Source organism: Hydractinia symbiolongicarpus, chromosome 11, assembly GCF_029227915.1.
Source record: "Hydractinia symbiolongicarpus strain clone_291-10 chromosome 11, HSymV2.1, whole genome shotgun sequence".
Classification (NCBI taxonomy): domain Eukaryota; kingdom Metazoa; phylum Cnidaria; class Hydrozoa; order Anthoathecata; family Hydractiniidae; genus Hydractinia; species Hydractinia symbiolongicarpus.
The window spans coordinates 25,133,432-25,157,832 of record NC_079885.1 but is presented as its reverse complement, the minus strand read 5'-3'; the positions used below and the strand labels follow the sequence as shown (position 1 = coordinate 25,157,832).

General features: G+C 38.9%; 5 protein-coding genes across 5 annotated transcripts; 1 reads left to right on the top strand and 4 right to left on the bottom strand.

The window, feature by feature from the left end:
• The first annotated feature begins 4,954 nt into the window (after positions 1 to 4,954).
• LOC130613657 (uncharacterized) lies at positions 4,955 to 5,598 on the top strand. The gene is made up of 3 exons (XM_057434974.1): positions 4,955 to 5,284; positions 5,400 to 5,465; positions 5,545 to 5,598. The coding sequence occupies exons 1-3, from the start codon at positions 4,955 to 4,957 to the stop codon at positions 5,596 to 5,598; spliced, it is 450 nt and encodes a 149-aa protein (XP_057290957.1).
• Positions 5,599 to 10,568: 4,970 nt separating this feature from the next.
• Positions 10,569 to 12,846, bottom strand: LOC130613655 (uncharacterized). Its single transcript, XM_057434973.1, has 4 exons — positions 11,637 to 12,846; positions 11,413 to 11,551; positions 11,092 to 11,325; positions 10,569 to 10,991 (listed from the first exon to the last, which is right to left on the bottom strand). Exons 1-4 carry the CDS (start codon positions 11,978 to 11,980, stop codon positions 10,905 to 10,907), a joined length of 804 nt encoding a protein of 267 aa, XP_057290956.1. The 5' UTR covers positions 11,981 to 12,846; the 3' UTR covers positions 10,569 to 10,904.
• Positions 12,847 to 13,530: 684 nt separating this feature from the next.
• On the bottom strand, positions 13,531 to 15,036 carry LOC130613593 (uncharacterized). The gene is made up of 4 exons (XM_057434915.1): positions 15,019 to 15,036; positions 14,579 to 14,649; positions 14,414 to 14,499; positions 13,531 to 14,105 (listed from the first exon to the last, which is right to left on the bottom strand). The coding sequence occupies exons 1-4, from the start codon at positions 15,034 to 15,036 to the stop codon at positions 13,531 to 13,533; spliced, it is 750 nt and encodes a 249-aa protein (XP_057290898.1).
• A 1,163-nt stretch (positions 15,037 to 16,199) lies between these two features.
• Positions 16,200 to 17,195, bottom strand: LOC130613592 (uncharacterized). Its single transcript, XM_057434914.1, has one exon. It carries the CDS (start codon positions 17,193 to 17,195, stop codon positions 16,200 to 16,202), a length of 996 nt encoding a protein of 331 aa, XP_057290897.1.
• Positions 17,196 to 20,929: 3,734 nt separating this feature from the next.
• Positions 20,930 to 23,334, bottom strand: LOC130613591 (uncharacterized). Its single transcript, XM_057434913.1, has 2 exons — positions 22,569 to 23,334; positions 20,930 to 22,473 (listed from the first exon to the last, which is right to left on the bottom strand). Exons 1-2 carry the CDS (start codon positions 23,332 to 23,334, stop codon positions 20,930 to 20,932), a joined length of 2,310 nt encoding a protein of 769 aa, XP_057290896.1.
• Positions 23,335 to 24,401: the final 1,067 nt, after the last annotated feature.

Sequence of the window (24,401 nt, the reverse complement as noted above, 5' to 3'; positions counted from 1 at the left end):
TTAGCCTTTCGCTGAAAAGAACAAATTATATATTGTATTGCAAAAATAGTTGTTTTAAATGCACAAGAACAAAGCTCTTTTATTGTTGACAAGAACTTTCCCAGAGATGTACAGCAAGCATTCTTTCTAAAAATATATAAACAAATAACTAGTGTTACAATACCTCCAGCTGTTTTCGAAGTCTTCTTAACACAGGACGCTTTTGTTTGGAATTGCCTTTAAGTACGGGAGCTACAGCCATTCTGACTTGATTCCACGTGTCTAAAAAAAGATCCTTGAGCAGGATTAAAACCACCCAAGATAGATAAACGAAGCCTTGTCGACTAACTCTTAATTTGATAATTTAATTTTTATAACACCTATCTTATCAGGTAATGCCAGGTCAATTCAATTATGCTTCTTATTTTACCCTACCTTACCTTATTAATTAATACATGGTTAAATATGGTTAGACTTAGTTATTAATTATTTAAATAATATATAATTAATATATATATAATTAAATATTGTTAACTCCATATGATTGTGCTTATTCGCATCAATATCAAAGAAAAAATTTTAACGACAGAAATATATAGTAAAACACATTATTCAAATTTAACAGAAGGTATTCTAACTAAGGGGTTGTTAATCTCATGTTGGGATTTTCCATCAAGAATAATTCAGCTGCAACAAATTTCTTCCAAAATATGCCCAATCGGGATTTGAACCCGAACCTCCTGTGATCTTACATGTATAAAACGGGCCTTGAAATTAAGGATACTTCATGTGAGAGCACGAATTAAGTTTAAAATTGTGCATTTTTTAGACATGCACCCACACACAAGATTCAACCGGTGTTCTACCATTACACTATTGGGCAGCATTTCTTAAAGTCTTTTTTCAAACATTTAAATTTGAAAAAATTCTTTTTATATGTATATTTAAAGATTTTTCAGTTGGCATCATGTGTGAGAGGAAATCGTGTCCTCTGCACGTTTCGTTTATAGCATTGCAAGCACACAATACTCAATCGTTATCAAAATACAAACAATTATAAGGTCAATTTTTGTATAGGCTGTTAAATATCAGTAATTCTGGATTAGGACACCTAAATATACTTTAAAGTTCTTTAATCAAGAGGCACCAAATTTAAAATTTATTTAGTGAAAAAAACTGTATAAATCCGGTGGGAATACGTACAAGTTATAGACATAAAAGAGTAATACAATTGATAAAAACAGTTAAAAGAAAGACGTATAAAACTATTTGTCCAGGTGAACAGATTTAAAATTGTTCAAATAAAACTTTTTACTATGACGACACTTCGATATTAATTCTGTTCTTTTGTTTAGCAATTTCAGTTTGGATGTTATTATATGGTATTAAAACCTTTGTTCCATGACAAAAGACTTAAATCGACTCAATATTTGCTTTGGTTTAACAATAAATTTCTTTTTGCACTTACTTGAGATATTATATAAGACAAAGTTTTTTGTTCACTTACTCACCAAATTTAAATATATACACTAACATTTATAAGGTGACATACTGGAGAATGCAAATAAAAAGAAAATATTGCAACTTAATGAATTAAATAAGATAAACTTCTTTTGTTACTGGAGCTTTGAACAGATGGATGAAAGATACTTTAGTTGTTTTTAACATGATATATATAAATAGTTGGCTTTGTAGGGACGCTAAGCTATAGCTAGCTAGCTATATATACATCACACCACCACTACCTAGGCCATTTGCCAACAAATTGATGCTAAGGTCGTAGAATAAGGAACTCGCAAATTAAGTTAATCTTCCATCATAAAGATAAAGGTCCATATTAACCTGAAAAATTACTTTCCAAGAAGCGTGTTGGATCACTTGCATCTACAGTCGCCATTTTGTTTTTAGCCTAACAGGCTGAGACCGATAGCCAGCGTTATCAGCTATCTCCAGAGATACAGACATGCGGCTGTATCCGATAAACAACGCGTCACAGTGCACAACTGTTGCCGATCTATATCGCATACAGTTAACAGAAACGGGTGGTTTCGTACGATTGAGGAATTTAAGCAAGTTATGTTCACTTGAGATAGAAAAGGATCCTGTTTGGGAGAAGGAGCATACTCATTCGGAGAAAAACTGTTGCAGTAATTTAGACATGTTACATGCGAACAAACCCGATTATTACGAGGGTACGTAATGTATGCCTCTAGTATTTTTTTAAACGTTTTGGTCCCTATTTTAAAACAGTTTTGAAGTATGTGAAAAATATTTTAGATATTACTGAGCCTGGATTTTTCAAACAATGGGTAGGTTCTAATTTTCCATTTATTAACTTTAAGGTAGCCTTATTTCTCTATTCAGTACTTCCTCCATTAAAACTGTAAGGAGGGGCTAATTTAGACTTGGTAGCTTAATACTTTTGAACTCCAGACTATAATTTTCATGCTTTGCAATTATAGCCGCATAAACAGGAAGATGAAGTTGCGCCGAAAGACATGGCTGCAAAAGAAAATTCTATTGACATTGAAGTATGCATATTTTTTTAATTTTATTTTATTTTTTTATCATTTCTCTTGCTCTTTATGTTTTTAATTTGTGACTTTTTCAGCTGCCTTTTAAACTGTTAAGAAAATTTGATCCAAAGTTACTTTTTTATATTGATTCTTTATATATGTATCAATATAAATTTACTTACAGCAATCTGACTTGAGTGGCAATGTTGTAGAATCTGAAAATGATGACGATGCAAATAAGGTTGACCGCCAAACATTGAATAAGGTAAAAGTTAAAAAAAGTGTTTTGTCCATAGGTAAATGTTGAACAAAATTTTCTGTCCATGTTGTGCAACGACGCCAAAATTGCTTTTTTATATCTAGAAGCGCTTAAAAAGGGGATATGTTTCGGCAAGAGATGCATGGAATTACGCCCGTGCTCAAAAGCACCGGAAAAGGACTGTGTACCAGATGAAGAATCGTCTGATGAAGAAGACTTGGACTGGTATAATTTAGGAAACACCTTTGACGAGAATGTAAGAAGTTTTTTTTGTGTTAACCCTTCCTTAAGGAAAGACATTTTGTTAAGAATTCGATTAGCCAGATTATAAAACACGTTTACGATTTTCCTGGCCTAATTCACTCAAGGTACTGATAGCAAATAGGGTTAAAATCATTGTCAAGTTTTTTAGATCGTATTGCAATTTTCCTTACAGGCTTCATTTAAAAATGAAGGGATGATGCGAAAAGCTGAAATGGCAGCAGAAAGAGAATTTTCGGCGGTAAAAAAACAAAGAAAAAAACAAGAACATTTTAAAAAACGTCTTAAAAAAATCAAATCGTCTGTTACCAAATTGAGACTGCAAAGAAGTGTTGAGAAAAAGGAAAAAAAGGTTAAAGATTCAATGAAGGAATTTTTGGGTGGTATCGACGTGGTGGAGGAAGTCAGTTGTGGCGAGCGGAGAAATTATGTGTACAAATATCCTGAATGAAAAATATTTATAAACGACAAGCTTAGTAGACATTTAATCATGAAGCACAAGTCTAGCATAACCGATGCAAAATTGAAGCAAAGCGAACTTAGAGTTTTCTTTCTTTGGTGCAGATCGGATAAGCATAAAGCACCTTTACCTTTACGTTGTGATGAGTGCTCAGAGTAATTTTTGCGTTTCGATCATCACCTAGAAAATCACAAAAGACATCGAAACTTAAGTGAAGAAGAGTGAAAACGCATTTTGAGCGAATCACGGGCAGCGTGTAAAGTTGGCTTCAAAACTTCGACGGCAGAAGCTGATCATTCAGGAAACCAAAAGAAGGGTAAAGAGAAGGCCAACGAAGACACAAAAGAAGGAGACACAGAGGAATTTGTGCGCAGATCGGGCCCTGGGAAATTAAAGCCATTAAGGAAATCGATCAGAGCTACCTTACACCTAATGCTATTCGGTTATCACAAAATGAGCGTGATAAGTGGAAAATTAAGGAAGAAGATTATTTTTTGATCTTTTATAAAAACTCTGACGATTTGCTCAATTCCTTTCAGGAGAGTATGGCTTGTTCAATGGGACCAGACACAGATAACAAAAATGTAGCGCAACAACATAGAAATGAGGTTGCTGCGATGTGGGATGTCTTATCTGAAGAAATGGAAATGTTACCAAGCCATCCCTTTACGAACATCCATTTATTTCGCGACTTTTACCACTATCCATCGCTTAAAATGATTGGTAAAACATCTGGCGTGCAAGCTAGTACTCTGCGGTCCAGATTTACTTCGTTAGGTTTCTTTATCCAGTTTTTACGTAAAAGCCTTGTGTATGCTGGCATGAATCGTCAACAAATGCAACTGCTGGAAGGGAGCATAAAGGATTTCAACGAAGATCTCAATCCTCATATCAAGCAAAGACGTGTTGATATCCGGAAAAACAAAGTTAAGCAGCTACTTAATCCAAAACACTTCATTGGTTATGGAAGAAGTGATGCAATACAAAGTCTTCTCTCTTTTTATTTTAAATTTAAAGAAAATCCAAAAACATATGGCAAAAGGATTACCAGGGCAATGGTCTTCGCGCTTCAAATCTAATTCAGCTCAGACTTAAAGATTTTAAGGAGCAGAAAGTTGTAAGTGGTTATGAAGGTCATCGCGTTATATCTAAGACCAACTATAAGACCAGCACCATCTACGGCGAAAAATTCTTAGTTGTTACCGACCTTCTTTTTGAGCATTATGAGTTTATGTTACTCACCTTCGTGAAAAGATATCCACCGTACGTTCAACACGTGTGTTTCTTTCCGGTTCCGGTACTGCTGCTAAGATGACCCAAACTAACGTATCTGCTTCACTTACTGCTAGTTTTCGAATGGCTTAAGCTTTAGGTAAAGGTGAATATCAACGAGTGTCGTGGATAAGAATTCGGTGTGGCATAGCAACGTTTGCGTGCAATGATGGTGGCTATGGAAGTTCTTACTTTGCTCGGCATTTCATGAAGAGTGGAGAAGTGACCACGAATCTTCATTATTTATCTGACCGGCGTCATGCCCTTAATATAGCGATGAAGTCGTATAAATCATTTTCAACAAACGACAAAGTGGTAGCAGTTGATGATGATGGAGTTGAAAATATCGCAAGTACGCTTCAGGATGAACACAAAATACCGGATAGGGATGTTGTTATTGGTTGGTTAACAAAAAACAACCCTGATTTGTCTAATGAAATTGAAGATTTTAGCGCCATTTTAAATAAATTTAAGAAGACGCAAGAAAACAGTGAAGAAGTAACTTCAACACGAAGGTTTTATGGACGTGAGAATTCGGTAGGTGGAAAAATGCATAGAATTTTCTTTTGGTTTCATAAAAGTTAAATAATAGCTATATTACCGTTTGCATTTTTATGACTTATACCAATCTGATAATATATATAATATTTAGATTGATGATGCGGAATGCGATGTTAATAAAGTTGTCAGAAGTACTAAAAGAAGTTTGTCTATGGAGGTTGGTTTACACTTTTCTTTTCCGTTTTTATTTTTTTTGTTGTATGAGCATAAAATCATATCTTTGCTCTAAAATTCAGAGTCAAGACAGCGCGCTTAACCATCCCACTTTGGTAAAGAAGAAAAGAAAATAATTTACAAAGAGGTGGCAAGCCACCGCAATGATGAACTCAACCTGTTAGGTCTTTGAAAAAAGCTAGAGGTTGTACTCCTCTAGAGAAAATGCCTCTAAAAGCACTATTCTCCCTTTTTACAAGGAATTAATTAAAAAATATATATAAAAAAAATAAAAAGGACAACACATTTGAAAAGATGAACAGAAACTTAACCAAGGGCAGGTAGGTTTCGACCCATTTCTGAACCTAAATACCCTGGATGTCTAGCTGGGTCACCTCGAAGAGGTCCGCGGACCGTCATCAGCAGAAACTAGACATCCCTATCTTCCTAAAGTAAACTTTGACCACTTTCTGTTCAACTGCGCTATTCTTTGTTTTTAACTCAGGTAATAAGTGGAGTCGTTACTCTCCAAAGACAAGATCATGCGTGATCAAACCCCCCTACTAATATATTTTTTTTAACTGGGGTAATAAGTGGAGTCGTCACTCTCCAAAGACAAGACTGAGTGTAGTCAAGCCCCCTTGCTGACTCATACTGGTTAAAATATTCTTACCTCAGCTCTTCTAAAAAGAAAACATATGACTCGTGACTCGTGACTGTTAATAAGGCGGTCATCACAGAAAATTACTGCTCTATCGTTGCAATGTATCCACCTGTGAACCATTTGGTCAAAGGCTATGGTTGTGTAGTGAGCATTATTTAAGTTGCCGCAATGGTTGATAATAGCCCTTAATTGAAAATTTTTACGAACTTTCACTTCTCCATCTACAAAAAAAGGTATGGAAAGGGTACCAGGAAAAGCAGTAATACGAGAGGCAATTTTTGACACAAGGCCGTTGGCACTGGCAAAACGTTTTAGCTGTAAAATGAGATGGGAACCGCACGACACTACCTCTTTTTCAACTACAGCAGTTTGATGAGCGTTGCAAACATGGCAGAAGTAGGCATTGGTGTCTGACAACTCCTCGCTTTCGAAGAAATTATCAAAGGAAGATTGTAACGTAGGGTGGAGAGAATGTTGGATGCATGGTGTTATAACTTCTGAGGAGCTGGTAATATGACATGAATTGCAAGTGGTTGATGTCTTGATTCCAATACTAAAAAGTCTTTCAAGAAATGGAGTCTAATGACAGACCAGGTAGGAGATATTTAAGAACCTCGGGGACGTCGTGCTGAGCAAAGATATTAAATGCACTTTCCTTCGCAGCTGAGACATGATGTTTCATACTACGCAAAAAATGGGAGGGATCAACTGGACTTCTAGAAACAGCCAAACAAGATTGAGTTTGCGTAACATGTGTTTCTTAAGTTTTTTTGACTGCTATTCCTAAAATCAGGGTTAGATGGCAATGCGACTGTTGTTTTGGAAGACCTTGTAGCAAGTTTTTCGGGTTTTTTAATTTTACAAGATTTTGTGTGACTTGCGGAAGATTTTTCAGGGGTTTTTCATTTCTTACATTCCATATTTGTAACAGAAGAAACTTCAGGAATGATTGGGGCCTTTTCAGGCTCAACCCAAGTGGTAGAATTTCGAGACATCCAGATGTAAAAAGAAGCACTCATGGAGGAAAAAGTTAGGGATTTTAATAGGGAACGTAGAGGCATGCTAGGGAAACCAAGGCGACGAAAACAGGTTCTTACTGATTCTGAACAGAGACCCCCTTGCATCCACCTCAATGGCAAAGAAATGCAGGATTCATCCATTGTTTTTCATAGCATAACAAAGTGAATATTTGTTAAGCTTTCGTTTGTGCCAATATTCCGTGTTCTCTTCACATGGATAAGTCAGTTCTACCATAATTACAGTTTTGGAAGAACTGGATATTAATAACACGTCTGGGCATAGTTGTGTTATTGCAATGTATGGTGGAACAACTAAAACGGAATCTAAATCTGACAGTATTTTACAATCGAAAGCAAGGTGAAGAAGGCCTGGACACTTTGTATGGCTCTTCTTAGATGGTGATTGACCGGCCAGAATGAAAATAATTTTGTTGCACTTGGAAACCTTAAGAGGTTCATATGATACCAAAAACTCTTTTAATGCCTTAAAACTATTAAAACCGAGTCATGACGGTATGTGTATCTACCTTGCGTAAGGGAGGTCCTACAGGCACCCAATATGTGAGAGACATTTGAGGACGGTTTCTTGCACAGAATGCAACTTTTGTCTTTCTCAATTCCCCATCTCACAAGATTGGTTACAGAGGGAAGGGTGTTGTGTCCAAGATAAATCATTTCTCACATAAGAGCACCATTTTGTCCAATTGCCTTGCAAATGCTACTGTACAGCTCTGGCATGGTAAATATCTTCTTAATTTTCTTCAATGATATTGGAAACAAGCTTTCGGTAAGCATAAGTGCCTTTTGGTGGTATATTTATGTGGTCTAAGAACACTAAACCAGCTCGACCAGTCTGATGCAAACCTAAAATCCTTTTGAAATTGAGCTGACTATCCACCGAAAGAAATGCTTTACTAACTTTCCAATTTCCAGCTTTTAAATCTGGTACGCACTTAGACACACAAGTGTTGACAGAATCTCTTAGTAACAGATGTCCACTGATTTTGGCAGATTTGAGAACAGATGCAAGACTTTTCAGGGGAAGAGGACAAGGCGATGTCGAGGAATATAAGGAAATGTTGGAAATTGAATGATGTAGTTTTACCCATTTCCTAATGAAAACAGAAAATATTTGCTCTAGTTTTGTGATAGTATAGATAGAGAAACTTCATAAATTAATAATGGCTAGCGGATTCTGGGAATTAACAGATGGTGTAAAAACTAAACCTTATGGACCCCTTTATGAAAGGACCTGTCTGTAGCTCTATATTATTCAATAACTAATAGTTAGGCCGTCATCAAAAATATGTTGTGTTGGCGTCCTCCGACCGACTACCTTTTGGTAATAAAAACCCAAGTCGGTAAGTCGGAAAAAGACCCGGAAAAAATTTCGCGTGATATTTTTAAAAAATAAACTTTTTTTCGGCAGAACTATTTTATGCAAAATTGACAAAAACTCGTGAAAATTACTTTCAGTAAAAATTAATTCCTTTAGGGAAACGAATTTGCTTGCTGCGATCTGAAAATCCCGGAAAAAAATATGTCCGGTCGCCCAACCGACTTATTTTTGCAGAGTCTTCAGGATGCGAACACAACATACTTTTGATGGTGGCCTTATTCAATAACTAATAGTTAGCTGATAATGAGAAAATAATTTACAAAGAGGTGGCAAGCCACCGCAATGATGAACTCAACCTGTTAGGTCTTTGAAAACAAGCTAGAGGTTGTACTCCTCTAGAGAATATGCCTCTAAAAGCACAATTCTCCCTTTTTACAAGGAATTAAAAAAATATAAAAAAAAAAATAAAATAAAAAGGACACAACACATTTGAAAAGATGAACAGAACTTTAACTAAGGGCAAGTATAGGTTTCGACCCATGTTTTTGAACCTAAGTACACTGGATGTCTAGCTGGGTCACCTCGAATGTATACATAACTATGTTTATATGATAAGAGGGTGCCGATAAGCTGCAAACGCCCGTATATATACGGGCGACTTTTTAAATACAATTGGCGGTTGTCCCTCGAAACCGCCCGCACATTCCCGAACTCACCCAGAACATCCCGAAATGCAATTCCTGTAACAAACCATACAGACGATGGTTGGGAAGAAGGCGCTTGAAGAGAAAGGAGTTAATAAAGTTTATATATAAGTTATTTATAAAGTAAACTTTTTCAAAAACTATCAAAAACAGTTCTTCTAAGAACTTTGCTACGTCATAGTAAGTTCATTTTTAATTTTTATAGTTTTTTTGAATCATATATTAGTGTCTGTTTTTTTTTATGAAAAGGGTTTACAATACAGCAAGCTGCACTGAAGTATCTTGTCTACAGGGACGGTGGGTATAAATAAAATTGGGATTAGGCTCCCAGAAGAAGGTGCTGAATACACTTTCTTGCTTATTACAAGCATGAGTACTGTCCAACTTGGACCTATAACAATTCTCTGAGAAAATCTTAAATAGAAAAAACAATCCATCAATCACAAACAATACGACACAAGACAGAGCTAACAACATAAACGGACCGGTTACAGAGCAAACACAAATAGAAAAAACATATATCTCAAAAATATATAATATAAAAAAGAATTAAATAAAAACCCTCCTGTGTGCCAGAACTTGTGACTATGGCTGTAGCTTTCCATATGTGTTACAGGGCCCCAACACTCAGCCTTACACAGGAGGTTGTCATGACAGGACCAGCCTTTACATATTCTGACTAAGGACAGCAGGGTTGTCAAGCCTGAAGACCAAGTTAGTAAACTTGGGCACCTTACTGAACTGGGGTAATAAGTGGGGTCCTTACACCCAAAGACAAGCTGAAAGTAAACCCTCTTGCTAAGCTTCTTTTAAGTTACCAGAGAAGAGTGAGCTGAACTGTTTACTCTCTGGGTATTGACGGTGAACTGGTTCTGGAATGGACTAGCAGGGGTAATACGAAACCGCTCGGATTTACGTTTTTCTCCCCATGACCCTGGAAGTACAGGTTTTATAAACGTAATGATAAATGTAAAAGAAAGAAAAGAAAAAGCGGATGAACAGCGAACGTAACAAAGAAGATAACATGAATTGTTGTTGAGAATAGGTGGAGAGCATTTGCAAACCGCTCGATCGTTGGAGTGGTACCAAGCATTTGTGACAGGATCCTTAACATAAGCCCAATAATGACCTGCGGCCAACGTACCGGAGTGATTAATTGTTCCTAACAATGAGTAGTTCTGATTAAACATTGTATCTGTATCGCTGACGAGAGGTAGTTGCAGGAGAGAGTCACGTAAAGAAACACATTCAACAACTCTGTTGTCTTTCACCAGATGTTCACCATGTTTCAAAAACCTTTAAAGATGCAAGAATAAGACTACTCCTGCTGATTTGTGTTTCTCTAGTACTCTCTCTATGTGAAAAGCATTGTGGACAAAACCATTAGTCCAGTCGTTAAAGTAAAAAAAACACACTGACCTGGAAAAAAATGATATAGAGCTGAAACTTGGCACACTTACTCCTTTTAATATGTAGATTACCAGAAAAAAAAGCCCAATCGATAGCATTTGTAGAAAATGAGATATGCGCCATTTTTAAAAATGGTGGATTTCCAAATTTTCGAGAAAACGAAAGTTGGTCAATTCGAGAACCAGTCAATTTAGAACAAAAAGTATTATCAACCCAACTCTCAAAAATCAATATTTTTAAAGTCATGGACTTTCTTTAATAGTTTTCATCTTAAAAAAGTAAAAATATGTATACAAATTATGTAAAATCAAAATGCATCAAATATATCAAAAATGTTTCTATTCTCTTCTTCATCTTCCAAATCATCTTCGACGTTACTATCACCATCGAATACCTAAAAAAAAGTGATTAATAAGATAAAGGCTGGCTTTTTTGCTGAACTGACTCCTTATAAGAGATTTGCCTTTAAAAATGAAGAATTATAGAGAGCGGACCTCTTTATTTTCACATGTTTCACCGTGACATTCTCCACAAGACTGCATACAGCTCAGACCATGTTTTCTGCATGAACACAAATTTGTTGAACAGGGTGACTTCGAAGTAGCCTTGCAGTTGCATTTAATGATTTTTAGGAGGCTATCAGGGGCGACTTGTTTATCTGTCTTTATTGGCATCATTTGAGAATTTTCAATTTTCCAGCCCCATTTGCTTGGATCAATTTGCTTAAGCTATAAGACAATAGATTGTTATAAAAATTGAGAAATTGCTACTTTAACTGACATTGCTTGGACACTTGTGTGGTTTAAAATTTATACCTCTTCTTCCTCTAATATCTTCCAATTCATTATCTGTAGATGAACTCGAAAACCGTGTAGAATAGCAGCACTTTCCGTAGGTGGCATCTTTTCAGGATCAATTTTTCCTTTCCAACACATATCGAGATATTTCCGGTATCTGCAAAAATGCACTTTGAGATTATACTAAATGAAGAGAACCTTTTTGTATTGTGAATAAATGTTATATTATATAAGAAACTCACCTAAGTTTGCATAAATCAGTCAAGTCGTTACCACCATAAATGATTTGAAACGCTTTGATGGCAGCTTCTTCGACATCTCTGTTGTCTGCCCAAACATCACCCATTGTGTCTGAGACAATCTGCAATGTTTTGTTCTTTGTGACCAATGACAGCAAGTTATTTTTTCCCTTTCCAAAAGGTGCCGATGTTGTATCACAGCCGGAAAACGAATGTACAAAAAGAATATGCTGTCGGATAGGGTTCCATTTCTGACAGACAACTTTCATGTTCCAGGCTTTATCCAACCTCTCTTGAAAGAAGTAAACATCTCCATGATATTCTTGCCAATGGTATAGAAGCATCATTGCGACATCGGTATCATCGGCAACTGTTACAACGGCTTTTTTTGTTGTTTGTTTCGGCTTCTTTTAAAAAAAAACCAAAATGTTTAGAAAATCACGAGGCTCGTATGTCCAAAGTTTCTTTTTTTTGAATCTTTTCTAATGAGAATTCAATGTTTACGCAGGTCGAAGTGAAGAAAATATTAAGAACACCTCATCCTCGCTTCTGAGATAATTTAAGAAATCTTATAAAAAAAAGACGGATACTTGTCGCCAGGATTGATTTCACTTTCAATCAATTCTTTCATATCATGCAATAATAGAATAATTGTATCTACCAGACTGACGTGTATGAAGATTCCATGTTTGAAGCCATTGTTCCATCTATACTTTTCAGTTTTCTATTTAAAAAACTATTCTTTTATATTCTATTCTTATCTATCAATTCTTCCGTTTTCTAATAAAGCAAACTTCTTTTCTGACCTTTTATAAGTAAAATAACTGAAAAAAAACTAAAAATAGATCTAAATATCTAGCATTGATAAATTAGAAAATAACTGTATGCATTGTCGGGTTCTTTCTAATTTTTTTTTTCTTCAGAAAATTACCTACCCCCCCCCCCACAATTAATGATTTTTGTAAGTCGATGTAATAATATTTTTTGTTCCAAATCGAAAGTTCTTTTCAATAGTTTAATTAGTTTTCGAATTTACCAGCTTTCGTTTTCTGAAAAATTTGGAAATCCACCATTTTTAAAAATGGCGCATATCTCATTTTCTACAAATGCTATCGATGGGGCTTTTTTTTCTGGTAATCTACATATAAAATGGAGTAAGTGTGCCAAGTTTCAGCTCTATATCATTTTTTTCCAGGTCAAAACACTTAACGACTGGACTACATTTGTTTCCATCGGTTAGAAATTCCGGTTCTAAAAATTTGCTGACACAAGACTGGATTTTAGATGTCATTGGCAGTGTTAAAATGTCCTGCATTTCTACATTTACCAAGGTGCACAGGCAGGTGTTACAGCTTACAGACATTGAGATTTCTGTTGAGATTTTATCTGCAGCAATCGGGGAAAATCCCTTTAGTGCGTCCAAAACCACAAACAAAATCTCTGCTACATCTTGCTGATTATTAAATTGGAAGTCCACTTTCCCATCGAAGTGCATTTGACATTCAAGGGCCCAGAGAAAATTCGAAGGGTCAATGGGTGACAATGATTGCTTCAGCTTCGCCATGTTAAGCGAAACAGATCTCGCAATAGGTGACAAATGATTCTGACCCACTTTGGCACCAGAATGTTGGAATGGTACTTGATACTTGCAAAATGGCGTTGGCATAAACAAGTGTTGCATTTGTTTGAAAAACCGATGTTTTTATAGACACTAATTGGTCGAGCGTCATTTTTATTTTGGCTAACCTTTTTAGAAGGCTCCTTTTGGCGAGATGAAACACCCTTGGTCTCCACATTGGGCAAAGCCTGCTTGGATTTGGGTAATTGCATTCAGGAGTCAGTTGACAACATTGGATTCAGGTGCCAGCCAGATACAAAAAGAAGACCTTATACTGATTTAACCGAGATTATTTGCAGTGGAATAAGCAAGTTTGTTGGTGAAACCCATTTTTTTCAAACAGGCAATGGTGGTTCTTGCACAATACCCTCTTGCTCCTACTTCCACTGCAAAGAAATCAACTTGCCAGCCATTAACCATAATCACATTTATTAAACAGGAATACTTGGCAACTTTGGTGGAGTGCCTAGCATTCATGTTTTCCTCACATGGGCAAGTGAGTTCCACAATAATAACACGCTTAAGGTCATTTGAATATAGCACAAGGTCCGGTTTAAGCTCAGAAATGGCAATATGGCTAGGAAACACATAGTTCGAGTGTGTGTCAGCAACGATCTTCCAATCTTTGGTCAGGTGCAGTATACCTGACACTTTAGATTTTGTACGTGCCTTTGACCAAGCTCTCAGAAAGGTTATTTTGTGACATTTTTTAGGAGGTTCAGAAGGAAGCTCAAAAATGAACTTCTTCAAAGTTTCTACCAAATGGGTAAGTACAGAATCGTGTCTAAAGGTATTTCTTCCCTGGGAAAGAGCAGTTTTACAAGCACCAAGAATGTGAGCAGAAGTGCAAATTTCTTTGTGACATAGGAAACAAGATGGTTCTGTATTTATTTTCCACCTCTTCAGGTTACTTGTTGAGGGCAGAACATCGTAAGTGGATTACAGGCAGAAAGATAAGAGATTAGGAGGATATGCTAGGATGTTCTTCCATGAAAGATCAAACTTTAGGCAGTTCTCCCATCTTGTCCATTGGCCCTGCACCTAAAGTTGCAATCCCTTAGATAGATAGCTTTCCTCGTTCGGGCATTGCTCGGGTCTATGCGGGTTTTTTCGGGTGAATACTTGAATTTTGATCTCGCCCGAAAATGCCAGCACTTTTTACGGCGTATGCGGCTTGTTGGCACCCTCGTTATATGATTGTATATAAGCCATTTAAAAGACGAAAAAAACTTTACATTAACTGCAGTGCTAGTATTGAGAACACATAAAATATCCACACCAGCCCCAGGGTAAGTCATCAACACAAGTTAGCTACTTATTCCTATACCTGGCCTGGAACTGATTTTTGTGTTCTCTCTGATCATTTTCAGTTATTAAATTCTCCATACAAAACTCAATCTAAATTGCACCTAGAAAGAATGCATACTTAAATACGAGTTTCGCCTTTAAAATCAAATGAACTAAATAATATAGCTAGCAAGCTAGCTAGCTAATCCACACTGCGCGAAATTAGCTATTTACCAATGTTGACTTTTTTCCACGGTTCAAAATATCGGACAACATGGGTAAGACATCGCGGGATGACACAGTACCTCACCAGTAGCGAAGATAACAAAAATCGTGTAGCAAAAGCACTTGAAATTTGAAACTAGAAACCTAAACTAGAACTAAAGGTTGCAAAGCCTTTCGCAAGTTACAAGGAAAATTTTTGGAGTATAACACATTTCATATAAACAGTTACGGCTGTCTTCCATTACTTGAACACACCTCTGAGAGAGTGTCCATTATTCCTAGGTTAAAAAGTTACAACTTAGAAGGATGAGAAACTAGACGCCATCTTAATTCGTACTAAAAACGTGTTACCGAATTGCCGTGACCGACATATATATAAACAAACTATTATATATCAAAATGGTAGCCGCAATAGTGGTATAGTGCAACACCCCCCTACCGAAAAAAAAATTAACAAAAGAAAAGTGAGTCTGAGTCAATAAAACGATGGCCTTTTGATCAAGTACTGTCCTATTTTTCTTTACGACATGACATAGTCCTTAAAGCGAGTTGGTAATTTAGTTGTTCTCTGTGGCCTTATTGGTGTCATGGACGAATCTTCGATTGAGGCTTGCTTTGCTTGTGGACTGCTGCGTGGTCGTTCAGATGGAAGAGGTCGTGCTACATGGGTTACAGGTGCTTGATTGTGTGCAGGTGTTATTTGATCCAACCGTGGTTTGACTGTGGTATGTTGAGGTTGTACGATGACAGTTTTATATATGCTCAGTGGCCCGGATGGTGCTGCCGCTGGTTTGATGTGAACCCGGTGTGATAATGGTATTCTGTGGTGTTTGCAAGGTATACGACATTAGATAGGCACGTTCACCATTTACTTAGTATATATAGATATTTGTAATGTTTGATCTAGAATAAAAGAAAGGAAATATAATACATGTTACACCTACTAATTATATATAACTCTCTATCTCCCTCCCCCCTGAAAGTCCAACAACAAAAGGTTATAGGGCGTGTATCGAAAAATATATACATATACAAGTTTATGCAAAGTTAGGGTATCTCAGTTCGCCCTGCGATGACGCAATTCGTGTAGAAGATAACGAGCAGGGTGTCTTAACAGTTCTCCCTGTGATTGTGTACCCTGTGATTCAAGTACTTATTTCAGCACATAGTCACTCAAGTGCCCAGGGACTCTTTTAATGCGTTGAGATCTTCTGGGTTGTTGCGTTGAGCATTGGGCATGTTGACCAGAGCGTAGAGGAGTATTGTACGTTGTAACTCCTGAAGGTGAACCATTAGACGGTAATGGTGTTGATTGAGTACGCTCTGCTGATTGTTGGATGACCGATGGTGATGGTTGGACGTCAGATCGTTGTGCGTCAATCTGTTGGGTACTTGGTGTTGTAACATTCATCGGTGGTATAGTTAATGTTGGGAGGTCATCGTTCTTCACTGCCACAGGGACAGCAGGTTTGTCCAGTCCCGAATATGAGGGGTGGTTTGGGGGGACAGGACGTATTTGTGATGGATATGTAAGTGTGGGATGTGAAGTATGAGTATGGGTTATGGATGGTTGTGAAGTGAGGGGTGATGGGAGTTGGAAGGAAGAGTTCTGAGGCATGACAGGGGTGAAGCGTCTCAGGAACTTCCTGTTGCGGAGAGTAACTCTCCCTGATCCATCCACTCTGATAGCATATTGGTCGAACTGTCTTACTTGTTCCAGTCCTGTCCCATTTGCGCGGATTTTGACCAACTTGATTCTGGATACGTACATGATCTCCGACCTTCAGTGGTGGTAGGGGACGGGTCCCGATGGCAAGTCGTTCAGCAGTCTTGAGGTGACGTAGTCGTAGGGCTTCTTCGCGCTTCTGGAGTGTGTCTTGCCAGGTGGGGTGTGGGCGATATTTTCCAGGTAGGATTGGTACTGGTGATCGGATGGGATGGCCAAAGATGCACATAGCAGGTGATATGTGCGTGTCTGGTTGTGGTGTATTTCTGTAGACAAGCATAGCCTTTTGGAATGCATCAGTGTCGAGGTTCCCACTAGCATCTGTATTGCCAACGATCATGCGTTTGACAGTCTTGACACCAATTTCAGCACGGCTGTTGCTGTGAGGGAAGGCTGTTGAAGATATACGTTGACGGACTCCCCATGATTTCAGGAAAGATTCTGTTGACTTGGAGGTGAATTCAGGGCCACCATCTGACGCAAGCTCCTCAGGGATGCCATATGTGACGAATGAGCGACGTAAACTGTTGATTAATCCAGCGCTTCCATCTTTAGCATGGTCCACGATTGGCCAATTAGAGTATCGGTCAACGGATACAAGGTAGTACTTCCCCATGTAGTAGAAGAAGTCGGAACACAGGTATTGGAATGGGTATTCTGGTGTTGCTGGTGTAGTTGGGGGCATGCTTGGCTGAGAAGGTGCCATTATGTCACACTGGCGACATCTAGATCTTCGTTCTTTGATCGACTTTGTGATACCAGGCCAGAACCGCAGATTCAGCATGAGCAATCATTGAATTGGTGCCTTGATGTGCCGCGTGAAGGTTATCAAGGACAATGCTTCGAAGGCTGGGTGGGACGACGATCCTGTCTTTGAAGATAACGACACCATCCAGTGTTGATAAGTCAGATCGATGTTGGTGATATGGGCGGAGCGCTTCTGGGAGTTCATCTAAAGGCTGAATGAACCCAGACTCGATGAGTTCTGTGAGTTGGACCATGTTGTTGTCGCTGGAAGTGGCTTCCTTTATCATATCCCATGTCACTGAATTGCATGCAGTGGTGATAGCAGCAACGGATTGGTTCAGGAGTCCCTCTTCGTCTGCGACTATTGAAGTTGTCTGATTAAATACTTTCGACGGAAGAACTTGATGGGCTTTCGGTGGTAACAGCTCAGTAGAGTCGATAGAGCACACGTCATCGGGTAGGTGCATCTTGTCAGGAGACTTGGGTCCACTTGGATGTCTAGACATGGTGTCTGAGACGCAATTCTTTCGGCCTGGGATGTAGCATATCTTGAAACGGTATCGAAGAGTCTGCTCTTTCAGGTTTCGTAGGCGGCCATTGGAGATCCTATCAAGTGAGCGATCGGAGAAGATACCAAGCAAGGGCTTGTGGTCCACTGCAACGATAAGATCGTCGCAGCCCAATACGAAGTGTCTGGCCTTGTCAAGTGCATCGGCTACCGCGAGGGCTTCACCTTCGATGGGAGCGTAACGTGATTCAGCAGCATGAGTGAACCGACTACCAACAAGTACCACCTTCCAACCAGTGTTGCAGCAGAAAGGTTTGATGTCAGGGCAGTTGCAATGTTTCTGGAACAGCCAGTAACCAATGCCAGATTTCGACCAATCGGTGGCGAGGCACGTTGGTTTCTGTTTGTCGAATATACGGACGCCATTCTCAATCTCTGCCGCAATTTGAAGTTTTGATTTGTCGAAGATTGCTTGCAATTCCTCATTCCATTGGAACTTCATCGTTGGCTTCAGTAGTGAGCGGAATGGTTCCATGAACGATGTCATGCTGAAAGTGTATGTGACTTGATTCACAAGACCAAACCATGAACGTACGTCTGTGAGATTCTTTGGTGTCGGAAAGTCCATGATTGCTCTGATGATCTTCTCGTTAGGACGGACGGATGTAGGCGTGATCTCGAAGCCAGCAAACTCGACGGTGTCGGCACCAAATTCAAATTTATCAGGGTTCAAGATGATACCATTACGAGCGCAAAGGTCAACACACTGTGCAGTTTGATGAAAGCTCTCCTCCAAGGTATCGGCCCATAGTAGAGAATCATCTACGACTTTGATTTTGTTTGGGAAGTCACAGGCTATTTCATCAAATCGTCTTGTGTAGCCGTCACCAGATGAAATGTAGCCTTGTGGTGCAGTGCGATACCGGTAACGACCCCAAGGGGTGATGAAGGTTGTGAGGTGCTTGTCTTCTTCACAGAGGGGGACACTGTGGTATCCATTCCAGGCATCTGTGACAGTCTTCTTGACGTTGTGGGGCACCGAACGTACTTGATGGAATGGAGACTGAGTATGATGAGTTTCTCTCGTTGCACAGGCGTTCAGGGCTTGGAAGTCTACGGTACGACGAGGTTTTCCATTTTTCTTGGCGCATACTACCATGCGATGACACCAGGTCACAGGTTCTCCTATTGGCACTTTTTCGAGCACTCCAAGCAGAACATCGCGGTCCAGATCGGCTTTGACTTTCTCTTGCCAGTGAAACGGAACAGGGATTGGAGTGTGATGAGCTGTAGGTTCTGCGGATTCGTCGATCTGAAGGGACAGTGGGGGTCCAGTCATCATCGGCAGCGGTTGGTGCTCACACGTATTGAAGGCACTGGACTTGTAGTGATTTAGTAGGAAGTCCTGTAGTTTCTGCCGATTCTCGTCTGTTGCGTCACATGGAAGACCAGTAGGAAGGGCTGGTGGAGGTTCACGTTTTGGGCAGTCACAGCCAATTGTTGTTGGTGTTGAAGATTGTTCGGGATGATTGAGGTGATCTGTCGCTGTTTTGAGAACGTCAGCTGATGCAACTTGATATTTGTTGGCGATGGCTGGGAAGCTGGAGGGGATGATACCCAAGTCAATGCAAGCACCTTTGCTGATGAAGAATTGGTTGGTTTCGTTGGTGACATACACAAGTTGTCGTGTTTCCTGGGCGTTGTTCGAGTTTTGTAATGTTTGATCTAGAATACAAGAAAGGAAATATAATACATGTTACACCTACTAAATATATATAACTCTCTAGACATGTCATTTTTTCTGATTATTCGTCCATACGTCCATGGTTGTCCCCGTTTTTGTGGAGGTGGTTTAGCATATGCATATGTGCCAACGTCTGGTTTGTCGTGAACCGGTCCTGAATGACGGTCGTATATTTCCTTGGCTGTTCTACGTTTGTCAATTATCTGTTGTGTTGTATTGGCTACGTCTATGGGTGATGGTAAAAGTGCAGACTTTGAGGTTGGTAGCATTGTTCGGGTTCTTCGGTTCATCATTCTTTGTGCAGGGGAACTCAAGTGTCCCTGTTGCATAGTATTTCTGTAGTTTAGAAGCGCTATTTGGAAGTCTTGAGACTTTTTGGGCATGTTTTTTGCAACTTTGACTGCAGCTTCAGCACGCCCATTCCCTTTTGGGTAATATGGAGCAGAGCGAGTATGGTGGAAGCCATATTGTTTGGCGAAATTCTTGAACTCATTGCTGATGAACTGTGGTCCATTGTCTGTATGGCATATTTCAGGGATCCCATAACGCGAAAAGTGTGCTGTGGTGTGCCTTACAACAGTAGAAGCAAGGGTGTTTGGTAAGTGATCAACTTCAATCCAGTCAGAGAAGTGGCATACTGTGACCAGATAGTCCTTATTCTCGTATTCAAACAGATCTTGGCTAACAATTTGCCAAGGGAGTGATGGAACAGGAATTGATCGCATCGGTTCTTTAGATGCTGATCTTTGGTATTTTGCACAATCGGAGCAGTCATGACACATGTTAGTAATGTCTCTTGCCATATTTGGCCAAAAAAGTACTTCTTTTGCCATTCTCGTGTTGGAAGCTGCACCCATGTGATTGGCATGTATTTTCTGAAGCATTTCATTTCACAGTCCGTTTGGTATCATGGTACAGTGTCCTTTATATATATAAAAACATTGTTGATGGACAGTTCGTCTCTAAAGTTCCAGTATGGTTTGAGATCCTGATCAAGTTGTTGTGGTTCATCTGGCCATCCTCTTTGTATCAGGGTGTAGAGCCGTTTAAAGGTTGGGTCATTTTTCGTAGCTGATAGGATGTTCATTTCCGTGTCGTTTTTGAGCTGATGGTGGTGTTGTGGATACTCTGACTCTGTATCAACGCGGAATACTTCAAAGGCATTTATTGTGTTTGTAGAAGGTTTGGTGAGTGGTGCTCTGGATAGGGTATCTGCTATGTAGAGTGTGGTTCCTTTCTTGTAGGTTACCGTAAATTGGTATCTCTGTAGTCTGGATAGCATTCTTTGGAGTCGTGCCGGTGCTCGGTTGAGTGGCTTCTTCATGATGATTTCCAGAGGTTTGTGGTCGCTATGTACTTCAATGTTTTTGTGTCCGTACAGCCAGTGGTCAAACTTGGAGAATGCATTACATATAGCTAAACACTCTTTCTCAATTTGAGATTATCTTCTCTCAGTTTCAGTGAGAGTACAAGATGTGAATGCGACTGGTTGTAACTGTTCTTGATTGTTGTTTTGTAGAAGTGTTCCTCCAAGACCATTGTCACTTGCGTCAACCTGGAGTATCACCTTCTTAGCTGGATCAAAGTATTGTAGGACAGGTGTAGATGCTATAAGTGATTTAGCATCTGAAAATGCAGTCTGTTGTGTTGAAGACCATGTGAACGCCATGTCTGTTTTTGTTAGTTCAGTCAATGGCCGGATGACAGTGCTCAAGTTCTGGCAGTAAGGTGATAAGTAGTTGACCATTCCAATGAAGCGTTGCAGGCTCTTTTTGTCGTGTGGTTTTGGCATCTGTAGGATGGCATCAGTTTTCTCCGGATCAGCTTTGATGCCATTTTGTGTAAGAATGTGTCCTACAAATTTCTGTTCTTTCTGCTTGAATTTGAGTTTTGCTGGGTTGAATCTGATGTTCTTGGTTCTAGCTCTTTCCATTAGTGCAATGAGATTTTTGGCATGATCCCTTTCTGCTGTCTGGTATGTTTCCCCACAACCATATACTAGGATGTCATCAGCTATGGGTGCGATACCTTCTAGTCCTTCTAACGCTGTCATGAGTCTCATTTGAAATTTCTCTGGAGCACTGTTGATGCCAAATGGAAGTCTTTTCCATCGATAACGTCCATAGGTAGTGTGCATTGTTGTCATATCTGATGATTTTTCATCTAACGGCACGTGAAAATACCCATCCTTTACATCAATTAATGTGAAACATTTTGCATTGTTCAGTTTGTGTAGATGTTCATTCAGTGTTGGCATTTGGTATACAGGTCGTTCTATTGCTTTGTTTATTGTTTGGCTGGGGTCTATGCATACACGAAATTTGTTTGGTTGTTCTCTGCAAAGTATGTTTGAGCACCATGAAGTTGGTTGTGTCACTTTTTCCAGTATTCCTTCTTTGACATATCTGTCTATAGCTGCTTTTTCTTTCCCACGTTTGCTCAGTGGTACTTGGTGAATTGGCATTTGAACTGGTGTAACATCATTTTTTACCCGAAATGATACTGGTGGTTGGAGACAGCCAACACCGTTAAAGCTATCTTTATAGCATTCAATTAATGACTCTTTGGTCAGCGGATGGGTTGTATCTAAAGGCTTTGTTTTGTTAACATGTGTTTTTGGTTGGCTAGTGGTTGTTGGCTGATTCAGGTTGCCTTGCTGTTGCAGAGAGTAGATATCCCCTGTGTTGATTGTCATGATATTCATGTTTACACAGTCTTTACCGGAAAGGAGAGCTGGCTTTCCGATCATGTCCTTCGAGTCAAGGACTTGGAACACTAGACTATGATACTTTTTGAACTTTTCGCACAAAAGGGTGATTTTCCCGATGGGTCTGATTGGCTCACTTTTGTTCCCATAAGGAAGTAATACACAACGCGATTTCTGAAGCTTGATATCAGGAAAGTATTTCTGGACGACCTGGTGCGATATGGTGTTGGATGTAGCGGCGGAGTCGATTTGGAACTGTAGGTTTACAAAGTTTCTCCCTGTTGATGAACACAAAAGCTTTGAATAAAATTTTTCCTGATTTGATTGGGATTGTCCATTCCGTTGATCTGTTGCGTACGCTGTGCTGTAATACAGTGGTTGTTCATCAGTGTGTATGTTGGTTGTTGCTGCTCAGGTGATTCTGTTCTGCTTTCTGGTTGATGATATGTTGATGTTGCATGAAGGTGGTTGGTCGACTTTTCCATACCCTGCGGATTGCTGTTTGGTTGTGTTGGACGTTGGTTATTTCTTCTGTTGTAGTTGGGTCTGTTGTATCCCTTGTTGCCAAGGTGGCTGACATTTTGTTGTTCTAGACATACTCTTGCAAAGTGGTCAAATCCACCACACCTTGTGCATTTACGTCCATTAGCTGGGCAATTTGCCCAAGGATGTGGTCCTTTATTGTCTCCACACCAGTGGCAAGTATTTGGCTCACGTCTCAATTTTATGTCTCTGTGTTTCTTCCTTTGTTGTGGTGGTATTGTTGCTTTTGTCCAGTGAACATTCTCTTCTGTCCCTTTTGATGCATCACTGATGAGTTTGTTTGTCACTCGAGCAGATTCCATTGACTTGGCCTCTGCGACAACATCTGACATTGTTTTTTGTGTGCCATCTGTTCTCAGATGTGTTTTTAACAGTTCAGTTCGTGCTGTGTCCTCACAAAGTCCAAAGACAAACTTATCACGACACATAATGTCTGTAATTTCTCCATATTCACACAGGCTTCCGGCTTGTCGTTTTCGGACCTCCCAATCCTGGACCGTCTCATCTTGATTTTGGGACGAATGCCAGAATTTGAACCGATCAGTCATTAGGGTAGATCCTGTTGTTCCTGTGTAATGTGTGCGTAGACGATTCATCCAAATCCATTATGTGATGTATTCATTTTTACTTCTGACACCAAGTTACAACTTAGAAGGATGAGAAACTAGACGCCATCTTAATTCGTACTAAAAACGTGTTACCGAATTGCCGTGACCGACATATATATAAACAAACTATTATATATCAAAATGGTAGCCGCAATAGTGGTATAGTGCAACAACAAAATAAAATGATAAACTCTTTTTCCTGTAACTTTTATTTAGTATCAATGTCTACGCCAATTTTTAGCACTTGTTGTCCCGTGTGTTTGTAAGTAAGTAAGTAAGTTAGTAAATATCTTTTCTAAGGAATAATATATACAATAACATATGCTACACAAAACTAGAAATTAAAAAAAAGTTTCCGAAGCATTACGCAAGTTGCAAGCAAAATTTTTGGAGTATAACACATTTCAAATAAACAGTTAAAGCTGTCTTCCATTACTTGAAGACACCTCTGAGAGGGCGTCTATTATTCCTAGAGTGAGGTTAAAAAGGGGTATAAAATAGAAACAAGAAGCCCTGCGGCTTAAAGATTTCCGCCATTATCAATAATCTGAAAAAAGATATAAAATCGTGACATACATGTCACGATTTTATATCTATAATAAATTATCTTTCACCAAAAATATCCAGCCTCAACAATTCCTCTTTAAATTAAAATTCATTGATAATTAATTAGTTCTGCTGAATATAGCTTTAGTCTACGTGCTTACAAAATTGTAGTACATGACGTAATTATATAATATCAAAGATGGCGCATTGTAAGACGATCTTCATTATGCTACACTGCACGAGCTTTAACTTTCGATTATAAACTTTAAAATAAAGTAATGTTCATTGGATAATAAAACAATTTGTTGAACTGTTAGGATTCTTATTGGCTTAAAACTCATTTTAGCGTCGTTCTCAGAAAAATAGCTGTCAAAACGAGGATTTAAGCTTTAGCCTGCTCTCTCTCTCTCTTCCCAGGCGATATTAAAGTTCCGCCTTCCCGGCGGAAATCAAAAAAAAAAAAAATTATAAACTTTTTTACCTGTAACTTTTATTTAATATCAATGTCT